General features: G+C 43.7%; 1 protein-coding gene across 3 annotated transcripts in view; it reads right to left on the bottom strand.

The window, feature by feature from the left end:
* muc13b (mucin 13b, cell surface associated) overlaps positions 1-13,407 on the bottom strand; it is a 138,556-nt gene extending 125,149 nt beyond the window's left edge. Inside the window, exon 1 of one of the 3 annotated variants that reach the window (XM_072487228.1) lies at positions 13,108-13,399. In XM_072487228.1, the coding sequence (XP_072343329.1) occupies positions 13,108-13,204 (97 nt within the window). In that variant the 5' untranslated portion in view covers positions 13,205-13,399. Of the gene's footprint in view, positions 1-11,270; positions 11,293-13,107 lie in introns of those variants that run through there. The other 2 variants (XM_072487230.1, XM_072487229.1) reach the window with 2 other exon arrangements.
* Positions 13,408-14,232: the final 825 nt, after the last annotated feature.

Here is a 14,232-nt window from a genome sequence, read left to right on the forward strand (position 1 = left end):
CATTCATTTCATTTCACAAGATAAATACCCTCTTGAAAGACCAGTTGAAACAGAAAGAATTCCGTGAATAATTATTTTATTTAAAAAAAAAAAAAATTTAAGAGTACCCAATTCTTTTTTTCCCAATTAAGGGGCAATTTAGCGTGGCCAATCCACATACCCTGCACATCTTTGGGTTGTGGGGCTGGGACCCATGTAGACACAGGGAGAATATCCAAACTCCCCACGGAAAGTGACCGGGGGCTGGAATCGAACCCGGGTCCTCGGCGTCATGAGGCAGCAGTGCTAACCACTGCATCACCGTACCGCCCTCAAATTTTTTATTTTAAAAAAAAATTTTTTTTAATGGTACACCAGCTAATTTGTAGTTTTTCAACAAAAGAATCTGGCATAACAGTGAATGAGCCGGCGTGCGCATGGTCAATTATTGAGCCATTAAGTACCTACCTTAGCTGGGACCGGAGTAGGATCTGTGATTAACATAGTTTCTCAGTCAGAATTGGATCTCGCCCAATTCACAAAATGAAACCGTAATTTTAGCACATTTCACGAATTACCGCTACTGTGAAAAACCTTGGGACATTTTACTATGTTAAACACGTTATAAAATACAGGTTGCTGTGGCTGCTAATTGATTTTCAAAAGGTGGGGGATTTTTTTAAAAACATGCTCATGGTCATCAGCAGAATCAGTGGGCATTTCTCCACAAGAATATTAGAAGTGCTTACAGCCGTTGTAGTCAGCATTGCATTTGTCATGTCAAAACCAGTGATCTTCATCAAATTTGTTCTTCAACTTTCATGTTCCCTCATACAGTATAACGTTTTATATCAGTTTTTTGCACGGATTATATGTTCTACAAATTAAAGGGTCCTAGGATGGTTTGAAATATTTGAATGGTCGGTGAACTCTTGACAAAAGGCAACAATCTGAATTCAATTATATGAAAATGTTAAAAACATCAGCTGTGCATTATTGGGCTTTTTTGGAAAAAAACAAAGTCCGGAATCTTGGGTGGCACGGTGGCGTAGTAGTTAGCACTGCTGCCTCGTGGTGCTGAGGACCCGGGTAAGTGTTTGTGTGAAGTTTGCATATTATCCCCATGTTTGCGTGGGTCTCACCCTACAACCCAAAAAAGTGCAGGGTATGTGGATTGGCCATGCTAAAACTGCTTCTTAATTGGAAAAAAGGAATTGGGCACTCTAAATTTTAAAAAGGGGGAAAAAACAAAAAGGATTACCTCAGTTTTTTTTGAAAACTTGTGATTCTTCAAAAGCATAAATTAATTCCAATGTAAAAAGGAAGTTTCAATACCTGTATTCACACTCGTGTCAATCAAACTCCGAGGGAAAGAAATAAGCAACATGATAGTCGATTCACATCCTCAGGCCATTCAAAAGCACCGCACAGCCAATGGATGACATTTTGAAGCACAGTAAGAAGTCTTACAACACCAGGTTAAAGTCCAATATGTTTGTTTCAAGCACTAGCTTTCGGAGCACTGCTCCTTCCTCAGGTTTAGCACTGCTGCCTTCCTCAGTGGGGATGGTTTAGCACACTGGGCTAAATAGCTGGCTTGCAATGCAAAATAATGCCAGCAGCGCAGGTTCAATTCCCGTACCGGCCTCCCCGAACAGGTGCCGGAATGTGGTGACTAGGGGCTTTTCACAGTAACTTCATTGAAGGCTACTTGTGACAATAAGCGATTATTATTATCAGGTGAAGAGAAAGTGGTACCGTTGAACCAAGTTGGCAATTCTATGTTGTCAAAAACAAACTGCAGTCTGGGAATCAATTTAATCTTGGCCATTGTAGCAACAACTACAATTGGCAAGCAGCGAAGAGATGAATTTAATATTATTAGGTCTGATGTTTGCAAATTGCCACTGACAGGTGGACAAACTGAAGCTGTAAATTTTGGGAGTGCCATGTCAAGAATTATAAAAACAGCAAAATCGTTGACCAAAGATACAGCTAAACTTGTGTGGCCACAGAATGAAGTACAACTTAAAAGTTTTCAAAAAGCAAATGAAAGAATACTGGCTCAAGGCTCATAAACGTGCAGGAGAATTTGCTTCAAATTCTTTGATACCTTTGGGTAACCCAAACATCTTCAGGTCTCAGATTTAAAATTAACAATTGACCAAACATCGAATGCCATATGCAAAGGTTTCTCTGGGTGGAACAGAAGCAATAAAATTCCACCATCTCTATCTGTTCCAATCGATATCTAAAGCTTTGATCACATCATTCCTTCACTTATTTCCAGGGAACATCCGCTAGCTTGTACAGTCTCGTCTCATAATTTAACTCTCAGCATCTGGATATCATTTTTGGTTACCTATATGTACTACATTCCTCCAAGGCCAAAAAATCCTTCCTTAGGAATGGTATCACTGACTGCCCACAGTATTCCAGGTGCTTTCTAACAGAACTTTGTATAACTAGAGTGTAAAGACAGATAAAATAGGCAAATTTCAATCTTAAGCATGCTCGCTACCAACATGGAGCCACATATTGCTAAATAATAGGCAGAAGGCACTTACTCTCCTAATATACATGACTACTGAGCAAGGCTGTATCCTGGTTGCACACACACTTGTTTAATGAGCTCTTAAAAGTTTACTTTGGGACATTAGTGACTCTTTCGCAATAACATGAGAAGACAATTCAAGCAACAATCGGAACACATCTGGTGAGATTCCTTTTGTTGTACAGAAACAGAAGTGGTTATAGGAACTGGCCAATTATACCACCTGTAAAATTATCATTTTTGCATTGACGCAATATTTCAATAACTGATCTCAAAATGCATCGAATTGGACCAATAGAAATTCAAGGGTGTAGGTTCTGCTTTTTAAACTTCTTTGGTTGCCAATTCAAAATATTGTTTCAACAAACCAGGATGATCATATTTCTTTCATAACTACAATCAAAGTCTGTGCGTCACAATTTTTTGCCAATTTCTTTCTCCCTCACCTGATGAAAACATTGAGTCCTGGGGTCAGTTTAATAGGCGCAGACAAACTCAACACACGCCTTCCTTTCCAGTAGGGTTTCTTTAGACAACAACCAAAACTCTGACCTCGATCTCCTCAGTTTCGGATTACAGAGGTCAATTGCAACATTCGACACCCGCTTTGGTTAACAGAAACCCACTAGAAGATCAGATTTATTTTTTTGGGATCAATGTGGACGAGTACTACAATGTATTTACTTAGGACAAAAGTGTTCAAGGCTGTGTGTCTTCATAGGCTGCACAGATAGGAAATTCTTGGAATTGGGGAAAGAAAGGAGTGAAAGGGGGCACATATCGATTTTCCCATTCATTTGCATGCATCTCAAGTTACCAAAACACCTAGTAACTTAGGTATATTCAGAAAATTAAACATTGGTATACTAAACAAATTATCTAGACAAAAGCTCTAACCGGAATATTGTTTTCCTCTTCTCCCTCCGAGTTACCAATTGTCTCATTAACAACATTCACATCGGGGCTTCAATTAACATATAGACTGCCCTGATTCCAATGATAAACGTTGTTTTGACCGAAACCAGGTCTGGTAATCTATAATCACCATTCTGCATATGTGCACAGGAGACAAAAAGTCTCCTCAGCGCTCCACCACTTTATTCAGGGAGGTGGTGAGACACAAGATCCCAGGCTGAGTTGCCGCCCTTGGTTGTTTAGCAGAACAGTTGCTAACACTTGCCTCAGCTTCTCTAGACCTGCTTTTTACCATAGAATTTACAGTGCAGAAGGAGGCCATTCGGCCCATCGAGTCTGCACCGGCTCTTGGAAAGAGCACCCTACCCAAGGTCAACACCTCCACCCTATCCCCATAACCTAGTAACCCTACCTAACACTAAGGGCAATTTTGGACACTAAGGGCAATTTATCATGGCCAATCCACCTAACCTGCACATCTTTGGACTGTGGGAGGAAACCGGAGCACCCGGAGGAAACCCACGCACACACGGGGAGGATGTGCAGACTCCGCACAGACAGTGACCCAAGCCTGAATCGAATCTGGGACCCTGGAGCTGTGAAGCTATTGTGCTATCCACAATGCTACTGTGCTGCCCTTTTCTACCAGTTGTCAGCGTCGAGTTTGATACGGGGCTACCAAATGGGTGGGTCACACACAATGGCACCTCCAACGAAACAACAGTATCAAACACAACTCCTACCAAACTCAAAATGCAAGCATGATGTACAAATGCAAAGATCATTGGCCTGGCCTCTAATGGACCTAACTTGGACAATCGTGCTTTTTGCTTTCGAGGATATCACCTCAAACTTCATTATTTCTTTCCCATTGCAAATCAGTTCTTAATAGGGCCACTTTTAGGGAAAAATGCTCAAAGGATAATCCACATTCAGCACCCACATCATGATTCACTGTATAAATACTGCTCAGTTACGGTCAACGCCTCATGGATATTGAGGAAATATTCTTGTATAGTTTCTGAGCTTTGCAGAGTTTGCAGATGTCAGCCAAGGATTATGTATGACGAACACTCATTTTGGAGATGTCACACAGTGCAAAATTCTAGCACTTCCAGGAAAAAGGGGGAGCGGATTAGAAAGTGTAGAAGTACTCAACATTTTTTTTTAAATTCCAAATAAGGGGCAATTTAGCGTAGCCAATCCACCTACCCTGCACATCTTTGAGTTGTGGGGGTTGAGACCCACGCACACACGGGGAGAATGTGCAAAATTTACACGGACAGGGACCAGGGGCTGGGGTCGAACCCGGGTCCAGTGCCAACCACTGCTCCACCATGCTGCCCTAACTACTGGACATTTTTCACCTATTATTCGCCCTCTGCCCATATTGGCATCATGACATGTTTTGTTCCTTGACTTCTTCGCCTGTTTGCAAATGTTTAGTCTGGTAATGCCTAAAGTTACTTTAAAATGACATCACCTTTGCACTATAGGAACTGCTTGAGCAACAAAGCTATTATTCAAGTCAAGGACCAGGACAGCCTGTTACAGCTTTAGGTGAGTCAAAGGTGTGTGATGGAAACAGGAAGGGCAAAAAAAAAAAAAGCACTCTAAAAGAGATCAGAGCATAAGAAATATATTTGTGCTTTTTAATTTGTTATTTGTAAAATTATTTCAGTTTTTTCCCCACCAGCCCACCCTCCATCTTCAGCTCCCATTGGTTTAGTTTTGCGATTCTTAGTCAAGCTTCAGAAGTTGCAAGAGAAAATGAGACTTTTTTCTCTAAAGAAAGGCATGGGGAGTAAGAGGAGATGATGGAGTTACACAAACCAAAGCAAGTTCTATTGCATTTGCAGCTGGCAAGTGTACCACATCCATAATGTTTCTAAAGTGCAGAGAAGGCCTGAAAAATTGACCACATCCAAAATGTTAATGGCGTGTTAACAGACTATTCTCTTTCAGAAATCAGAAAATTCTGGAAATATTCAGCATCTCTGACAGCATCTGTGGAGTGAAGTAGGGCGGTATTCTCTGGTCTTGTCTGTGGCGGGACCCATTGTGAGCATCGCCCCAGAGTTGCTGCCAGACCAGAGTCTTTTCGGCATTTTCCACTTCTAAATAGAAAGAATTGCATTCCTAAAGCACCTTTCACAACTACTGGACATCCCAAAGCGCTTTAAGTGTAATTACTGTTGTACCGTAGGAAACGTGACAGCCAATTTGTGCACAGTAAGATCCCAGAAAATAGCAACGTGATAAAAGGCCAGGTGGTCTGTTTTTGTGACGCAGATTGAGCAACAAATATTGGCTAGGACACCAGGGATAACTTACCTGCTCTTCTTCAAGATAAAGCCATGCTGTCTTTTATACCGACCCTGAGACCGTGCTGTTAGGTAATTTGGACATTCTGAATTCTCCCTCTGTGTACCCGAACAGGTGCCGGAATGTGGCGACTAGATGATTTTCACAGTAACTTCATTGCAGTGTTAATGTAAGTCTACTTGTGACAATAAAGATTATATTTTAAAAAATAGGGGACAGACGGGCCCTGGTTTAATGCCTCATCCAAAAAACAGCACGTTTGATAGTGCAGCACTCTCCTGTTACTACACAGGAGTTTCAGAACAAGTTTTTGCACTCAGTGGAACTGGAATCCAAAATTGTGCGACTGAGCAAAAGTGCCGTCACTTGAGCCACAGCTGAACAGTATTTTGATTGAGTATTAGGGTTCTTTTTCAGACACTGATCCACCTCCATACTTCCAGCATTTTCTACTTTCATTTCAGGTTTCATAGTGCTGCCTCATTTATCCCTACGCACACATGAGTTAGAGTGAGAAACATATTACAGGAAACAAGGCATTCACTAAAGTTCAATGTTTATAAATAGACAATATTCATGCATTCCAGATTAGGCATGTAACAGGGATCCTGACATTGTGGCAGATTGTTTCCCTCTACTCAAAATAAAGTTACTTTCTGAAGCTGCAGTTACCATTTCTAGAATGACCTTGGTAATACATACAATGCTAGGAAACTAACTATTAGGCAGAAGCTGACGGAGCTACCTGACACAGCGCAGCACCAATCTGACTGTTAATGAATGTCTTGGCTAGTGAAATTATGATTATTCACTTGTCTCCTTTACCTTTCCTCCTTGTCCCATGCCAAATGTCACTGTTGATGTTTGCACAGCTGCCATTAGCAAAAACCTAGCAGCTACTTTGGCTCGCATTTAGTGAATAAGCTGTGAGCGTTATGCAGCCAGAAAACAAACAGGTAATCTAGTTGAGTGATGCTATCGTTACATATTTCACACTGGTAGGTTTTAAAAGGCATCCCTTTGAGGGGAACCTCCAGATTCCAAATAGTTAATTCCTTCAAATAGCTCAAATTCACTTGTTCAATAAAGACAAAGTCGAGGCTTCCCCACTCAAGCCCAGCCACTGAGTACAGTACACATCTGAAGAATTATGGGGACTCCAGTGTCTGTTAGTGACTCAAACCGCATGAAATGACTCCCACGATGGTGCAGCAAATGTATCTAAATTAGTAGTTGAACCATATACACGAGAGAAGTCCCATGGTTTCATTCCAAATACCAGCTGAATTTGCTGACCTCGTCATGGGGAGAGATCTTTATCTATAACCTCTTCTCACGTACGTCCTACCCAGCCAAACAAAGTGGAAAGATCCAAATACGACCTCAAAATCTGCTAACCAAACATTAAGTGAAAACCGATCATATTGAGACTTGCTTTTCCTGTTTGGGTTATGAGAACATACTAATATTAAAAAATAATCAGTGCCAGAAACTGCCACATCGTTTGCCACATAAACAACTTTTGCATCTGGTCTTAACCTGACGTGTGCATGGCCTCTATTCCAACACCAGTCTGACCAAAACCAGCTCTGTCAATCACATCGTCTTTCTATAGTACAGATGAAGCAAAGAATCTCCTTGGGGCTCTACCTGCAGCTCAGCGAATTCATCCAAGAATAAACCAGGGAGAACTTCACAAGCGGTTCCGAAGTGTATGTCTCATATAGCAAGTGACAACCCTATCACAAGGCTGCGATATTCACAAATGCAAAAGTCCAGTTTAATATCAACAGGTCTTCCGGACAATGGCTTCAGCAAATCTGACAAATTTACAATTGTATGTGGTCTACAGTCTGCAGATACATGGCAAATCAGCTCACTGATAATATGGAAGCAAGCTTCTGCTAGGAAAATTGGCCAACATTCCCATTCCTCAATACTACCCTCTGACCACAGCTATGTGGCAGCACGGTAACACAAAGGGCAGCATGGTAGCACAGTGGTTAGCACAGTTGCTTCACAGCTCCATGGTCCCAGGTTCGATTCCGGCTTGGGTCACAGTCTGTGCGGGGTCTGCACGTTCTCCCCGTGTCTGTGTGGGTTTCCTCCGGGTGCTCCAGTTTCCTCCCACAGTCCAAAGATGTGCAGATTAGGTTGATTGGCTATGCTAAATTGCCCTTAGTGTCCCAAATAAAAGTTTAGGTGGGGTTACGGGGATCGGGTGGAGGCTTGGGATTAACTGGGGTGCTCTTTTCAAGGGTCAGTGCAGACTCAATGGGCCAAATGGCCTCCTTCTGCACTGTAAATTCTATGATGTAGAATAGGATTAGACACATCTTTGTTTCTCCCGCAACTCATTTTAAAAATTTAATTATGGGGCAATTTTAACATGGCCAATCCACCTATCCTGCACATCATTGTGGGGGTGAGACTCATGCAGACATGGGGAGAATGTGCAAACTCCACACAGACAGTGATCCGGGGTCGGGAGCGACCCCATGTTCTCTGCGCCGTGAGGCAGCAGTGCTAACCACCGTGCCGCCATGCCGCCCGATCCCCCATGTAATGGGATAGCTGACTAACATGCAACTTCAAAGCTCACACATCAATTAGGTTCTCCCAGGTGCTCTAGCCAACATTTATCCCTCATCCAACATCACGAAAAATAATCTGATCATGATCACATTTTTGTTTGGGAGACCTTGCCATGCACAACATTAACTGCCACATTCCCTACATTACAATAGTGATTACACTTCAAAAGTACTTTGCTGCATCCCAAGGTTATGAAAAGTGTTAGATACAAGCCTTTCTTTTGCTTTATCAGATGTTGCAAGACCTGTTATCAGGTTATACTAGGAGCTACACCTGTCCAAACTTAGCTCAAATCTGACCTTCATTTGCCAAGACCTTGAGGCGCAAGCAGCAGTCGCATCGTGTAAACACACAAACAAAAAGGGCACTGAGGGTAATTAATTCAATTGCATCATTAAAACTTTAAGGTGAGCCCAGGAGCTTAATTACTCACAGTTCTGAGTAGTTGGGCTGCTAAGCATGCATTCTTTAGCGAAAATTACCTCCTGGGAGAACATAGCTTCTTCAATAATTGCTCCCAGTAAGTCCCTAACCTTCTGGTTAGCTAGTTGTTCCCAGCTGAAGTGCCCTAAAACCAAACCTTCTGTCAAAAGTTTATGATTTGAAAGCTGACCTTTCTTCTATGAGATTTATATTTACATGGAGCTATCTTTCCTGGAACAAATGGCTCAGTCTTTTTTTTTTACAAATTTAGAGTACCCAATTCATTTTTTTTCCAATTAAGGGACAATTTAACGTGGCCAATCCACCTACCCTGCACATCTTTGGGTTGTGGGGGCGAAACCTACGCAGACACGGAGAGAATGTGCAAACTCCACATGGACAGTGACCCAGAGCCGGGATCGAACCTGGAACCTCGGCGCCGTGAAGCAGCAGTGCTGTCCACTGCGCTACCGTGCTGCCCTTGTCTTTAAAAACATAAACTCAAGACCAACAGAATTTTATGTGGATTTGAAAGTCCATTTAAAAGGCCTCTTAATTGCCATTACATTAGTAAGTGAATGATCATGTTAACAGTGGCAGTAAGCAGTTTGCCCTTATTCTCGCACACCACCCCTTCCAGGGTGCAGTTGGCCCTTAAGCAAAAAAATGCACACAATCAAATCGGATCATCACCACAATTCCCTATTGGGATGGTGCCAATATTCTTGATGTGGGTTAAAGGAAAAAGGAAAGCGTCTAAGTGCATAGGGAGTGAGTTTAGACTCGAGGCTGGTGAACAGCCAGAAGCAGTTTTCTCTGCAACATCCTCCTATTCCTCAGTGCAACTTTCTGAGGGTAATATTTGATGGCTTGCCATTTTGCCCCTGTGGGCCCTTTTTACATGAGGTCCCAGCTATTTCAAACTATCTCCATGTATGCAAGTTTAACATTCAAATATCTTGAATCAAAGAATTAGAATTATCTAAAAATTAACAAGTAGATGACCTTACGAGTACGGACGATTGACAAAGCTCAGCAGATGCTTTGATTTCTGAGCGGTTTTAAAAAATACTTACCTGGAAATAATTATAGTAGGCAGAACAGAGCTTCACTCAGTGTAAATGTATCACTTGGCTGCTCCACTTGCCTTTAAACATTGAAACCTAAATGGCGAGGCAGTCAAGCAAAGAGAATAACTGTTTTGACAGGGAAACCGCTGACCATGCATGATGAGTCTACCTTCCCTTACTGACAAGAATCAGCTCCTGCAGTCAGTTCTGGTGGGAAGTTCTTTTAAATTTGGCTCCTTAGAATTCCAAACAAAATTTGTATTCAGGGGAAATCTTTCAAATTAATCACCAATTCAACAGAACAGATGAAAGGAATTTCACCGCACATATCTATTTGACTCAGGTCAAAGGTAGAAAATGTATGACACTTTACTTGATATTAGGAATATGGAATGAATGCTGGCCTTGCGAACGATGACCACCTTCCACGAATAAATACAATTTAGTGAGCGCCGTACTATAGTACCACTATTTAAGAGTAATCTTTCCCATTTTGTCAAAGCATGGCATGAACCTTGACATCCTGTTGAAGAGAACTGATAAATAATACAAGACTGATGAAGCCAATTGCTATAATTCACCCATAACTACAAATAGAGGAAGGACACCACAGATAATGAAAGCAAGTAAATTATTGCTATCAATTAGTTAGGCGAGGCATTATTTATGGTTTGCCTTATGGTAAGTTTACTTGGATGCACTGGGAGCTGCATCTTATTCTGCCACCGTCAGGTGAGGCTGTGGATAGATGTCAGGTGCATGCCATTGACAGCACCACTATATTGTAACACAAATCCAGAGTTAGGGTCCAACCCTATCAAACCCTGGAAAGCAATGGCGAAAGACGTTCTCGGGGTCTCCCCCGCGTTCTGGAAGAGGGGATTATACAACTTCAGTGTGGTGCTAAATTAGGTTTAAAAGGAGTACACAGCAAGACACTTGCATAGACTTCAAGAAGATTTTTTTTTAATGCATTCAGCTTCTCAGCTATTGAGTAGCCTACATTTAAGCTCATAATTTACAAAATACCAAAATGCTTACTCCAATTTTACTTCGAAAACAGGTGAGCATTCCTCACTTGAGCACAGTGTATGTCAGCAGCTTATCACATACAATTCTCACGGAAATGCCTGTTTCCCAACAGGACTCATTAAATAATAACCAGCAGAGAGTCGGGACGTAAGCCGACAGCTCCAAATCTGCCCTGATCCAGAATGGGAATTGTAATCTAGACAGTGTGACCATGCTCTCTATACTCCAGTGGTTACAGCCACTGCGCCGTCGGACATCAAGAAAATGGGCTTAAAATAAAAGAAACAACAATTTGCGTATAATTTATAAACATTGATTCGCTTGACGGGGGGGGGGGAGGAGATGACGCGGACAAAACCAAAATACCAATCCATCACCTTGCTTCCTGACTCACTCCAAAACTTCCCGACGAATTGCTTCAAACAACCTCAGACCCAGATCAGAATATCAGCTGACGTTGTCAGCTTGCTCCAGATGCAGCAGGTTAACACCAACAATGCAAGCCGGGACGGATAAGCAACCCGCTCTCTCCCTCTACGGTCAATTAATTTCCCATACAGTTTACAAAAAAAGTCTAGCTCAGCGAGAAGTAGAGAAACTGTAGATCTTTAAAACGATCTGTTGCGGAAGGCGCTCCTGCAGTGCACTCGAATTGTTCAGTTCTTCTCTCATCCCAAGTGAGTCAAATGCAAGTCAGCCGTGGCATCTGGAGGTTATGCTGCAATCGCCATAGTTCCCAATCAATCTGGGGGTGTCCTGGAAGTAGCAGTGCCGACCCATCCGGCAGCAGTTACCCAACCCAAAGTGAATCACTGCAACACTGCAGATCCTCCTCCCCCCCCCCCCCCCCCCGAGAAACCTCTGTGTAGGGATGATGTATTTCTGGGGCACTGAGAGTGAATCCGTTGAGTCCAATAATGGCCATGATCAGCCATGGGTCGTATTGAATGGGTTGAGCTGGTCACACTCCTGCTAATTCGTATGTTCTTGTGAATCAGATCAACTACATGAGCTGCACATTTAAAACACTGACACTAAACTCGAGAGAGAACACCAAACCAGGGGCTGGTTTAGCACAGTGGGCCAAACAGATGGCTAATAATGCAGAACAAGGCCAGCAGCGTGGGTTCAATTTCCGTACCGGCCTCCCCTAACAGGCGATGGAATGTGGCGACTAGGGGCTTTTCACAGTAACTTCATTGAAGCCTACTTGTGACAATAAGTGATTATTATTATTAAAATGGTCTTAATTCTTCCCTTCATTAAAGAGGCACCTCAGCACAACACGCAGGCGGACCTCCCTGGCCCCTGAGCTGGCGATTGGTACCACGCAGCAGCGCCAGCTGCCAGGCGCAGCTTGTTGGCATTTTTAACAGTTCAAGTTATTATTATTTTTTTACACAGTTGTCCCGTTTGAGTTTAGGAGATTCCGCAGCGAGGGAGCCCTCGAAGAGAAAATAATATTCAACAGTGCCCCCATTACTCAAGGTGATCAACAAACCGGTTTGAGGACGAAACATCAGAGGGACCAGACTCCCAACATCAGGGGCAATTTAAATCCCAGGTTGGGCAGCTAATGAACTGATTTCAAACAAAATAACTATTGGGGAGGGGGGTTGAAATGGGGTTGAGAAGGGAAATGGATTCCCACAACATGGCAATAACAACAAGGGAGAGAGAGGGGGAAAAAACCGCTTGAAAGCCCAAGGCAGTGATTTATTAAGCGTCACTCCCACTTCATTGCGCATTTTTGTTCCGTTTGTGTTACAGCCGAGACAATGCATTAAAAAAAAGACAAGAGGGAAAAAATTGCATGGCAAACGAATCGTTAGCAGGGGTTTAAACATGTTCGAACCGGAGTTTGGGCACACAAGAGGAGGAGGAGGACACATCTTTGGAGTGCCCGAGGTTATTTGAGTCACTGCACAGTTGCTATGCGAACCGCAGCGAATCATTGTAAGAAGATTAAGTGAAACTTTACGCCTGACGGATTCTGGTTTCCAAAGAAAAACAGGTTTCTTCGGAAGGAATATATATATGAAAAAATTGAAGACTATCCTCCCCCCCCCCCCCAATAAAAACTTTCTTAAATAAAGTTGGTCTTAACTCTTGATTTGCTGCATAGCTTCCCTTCTCTCTATCTCCTCCCCCCCCCCCCCCCACACACACACACTAAACCCCAATCAGCATGTGTGACAATTTGACATGACCTACCCGTGGTTGCATTGCTGCTGTTTTCAGCTCGAACTGTAATGTAGCAGATGAGAGAGAGAAGGCAAATCAGTGAGACGCCGTGTATGATCATCGCCATCCTGGTTGCAATTCGGGCTAGGAGGGAAAGCAACAAAAAAAAAAGCACAGGAATAACGTAGCGGACTCCTTATCCTGCTGCTCTTGTCTTCAGCGAGACCCCGGCACGAAACGGGATCGAAGCGCTCTCCCAGCGTAACCGCACAGGTGTTGAACAAACTCCAGCTCTGGTCACTTTCCACAGACGTAGCGGTTTCAGCGCATCAGACTCCACCCTCTCGCCGGCCTTAAAGGCGTACCGCCTGCAAAAAAAAAACCACTCCGCTCCTCCGGACGCAGGACTCTGGCGTTTGACAGAAGAAATGACAGTGTCTGCACGCCAGCACTTTCCCATGGATCAGCACTCTATCGCTCATTCGCCACCTTCCAGTCTTCCCACACAAGAGTGGATGACAACTTTGCACAACGTGCATTAATGATCTGGAAGAAGGAACTGAGGGACCCGTGGCTAAGTTTGCAGATGAAACAAAGATATGCAGAGGGACAGGTAGTGTTGAGGAAGCAGGGGGGGCTGCAGAAGTACTTGCATAGGCTAGGAGAGTGAACAAAGAAGTGACGCAGGGAACACAATGTGGAAAAGTGTGCGTTTAAGCACTTTGGAAGGAATAATGGAGGCAAGACTCTTATTTTCTAAATGGGGAAATGCTTATGGAATCAGAAACACATAGGGAGTTAGGAGTCCTAGGGCGGGATTCTCCGGTATCCGGCGGGAGGGCCATACCGGAGCCAAAGAGTGGCATGAACCACTCCAGCGTCGGGCCACCCAGAAGGTGCGGGTTCGGGGGCTAGGTCGGCGCTGCCGTGATTCTTGCGCATGGGCAGGGGGTTTCTTCTCCGCCCTTGCTATGGCAGAGCTTGACACAGGCCGGCACGGAGGGAAAGAGTGCCCCCACGGCACAGGCCCGCCCGCAGATCGGTGGGCCCCGTTCGTGGGCCAGGCCACCGTGGGGGCATCCCCCCTCGGGGCCAGACCCCCCCACGCCCCCCCCCCGAGGAATCTGCAGGCCGCCCTCAGAACCAGGTCCCGCT

Source organism: Scyliorhinus torazame, chromosome 21 (assembly GCF_047496885.1).
Source record: "Scyliorhinus torazame isolate Kashiwa2021f chromosome 21, sScyTor2.1, whole genome shotgun sequence".
In the NCBI taxonomy this organism is placed as follows: Eukaryota; Metazoa; Chordata; class Chondrichthyes; order Carcharhiniformes; family Scyliorhinidae; genus Scyliorhinus; species Scyliorhinus torazame.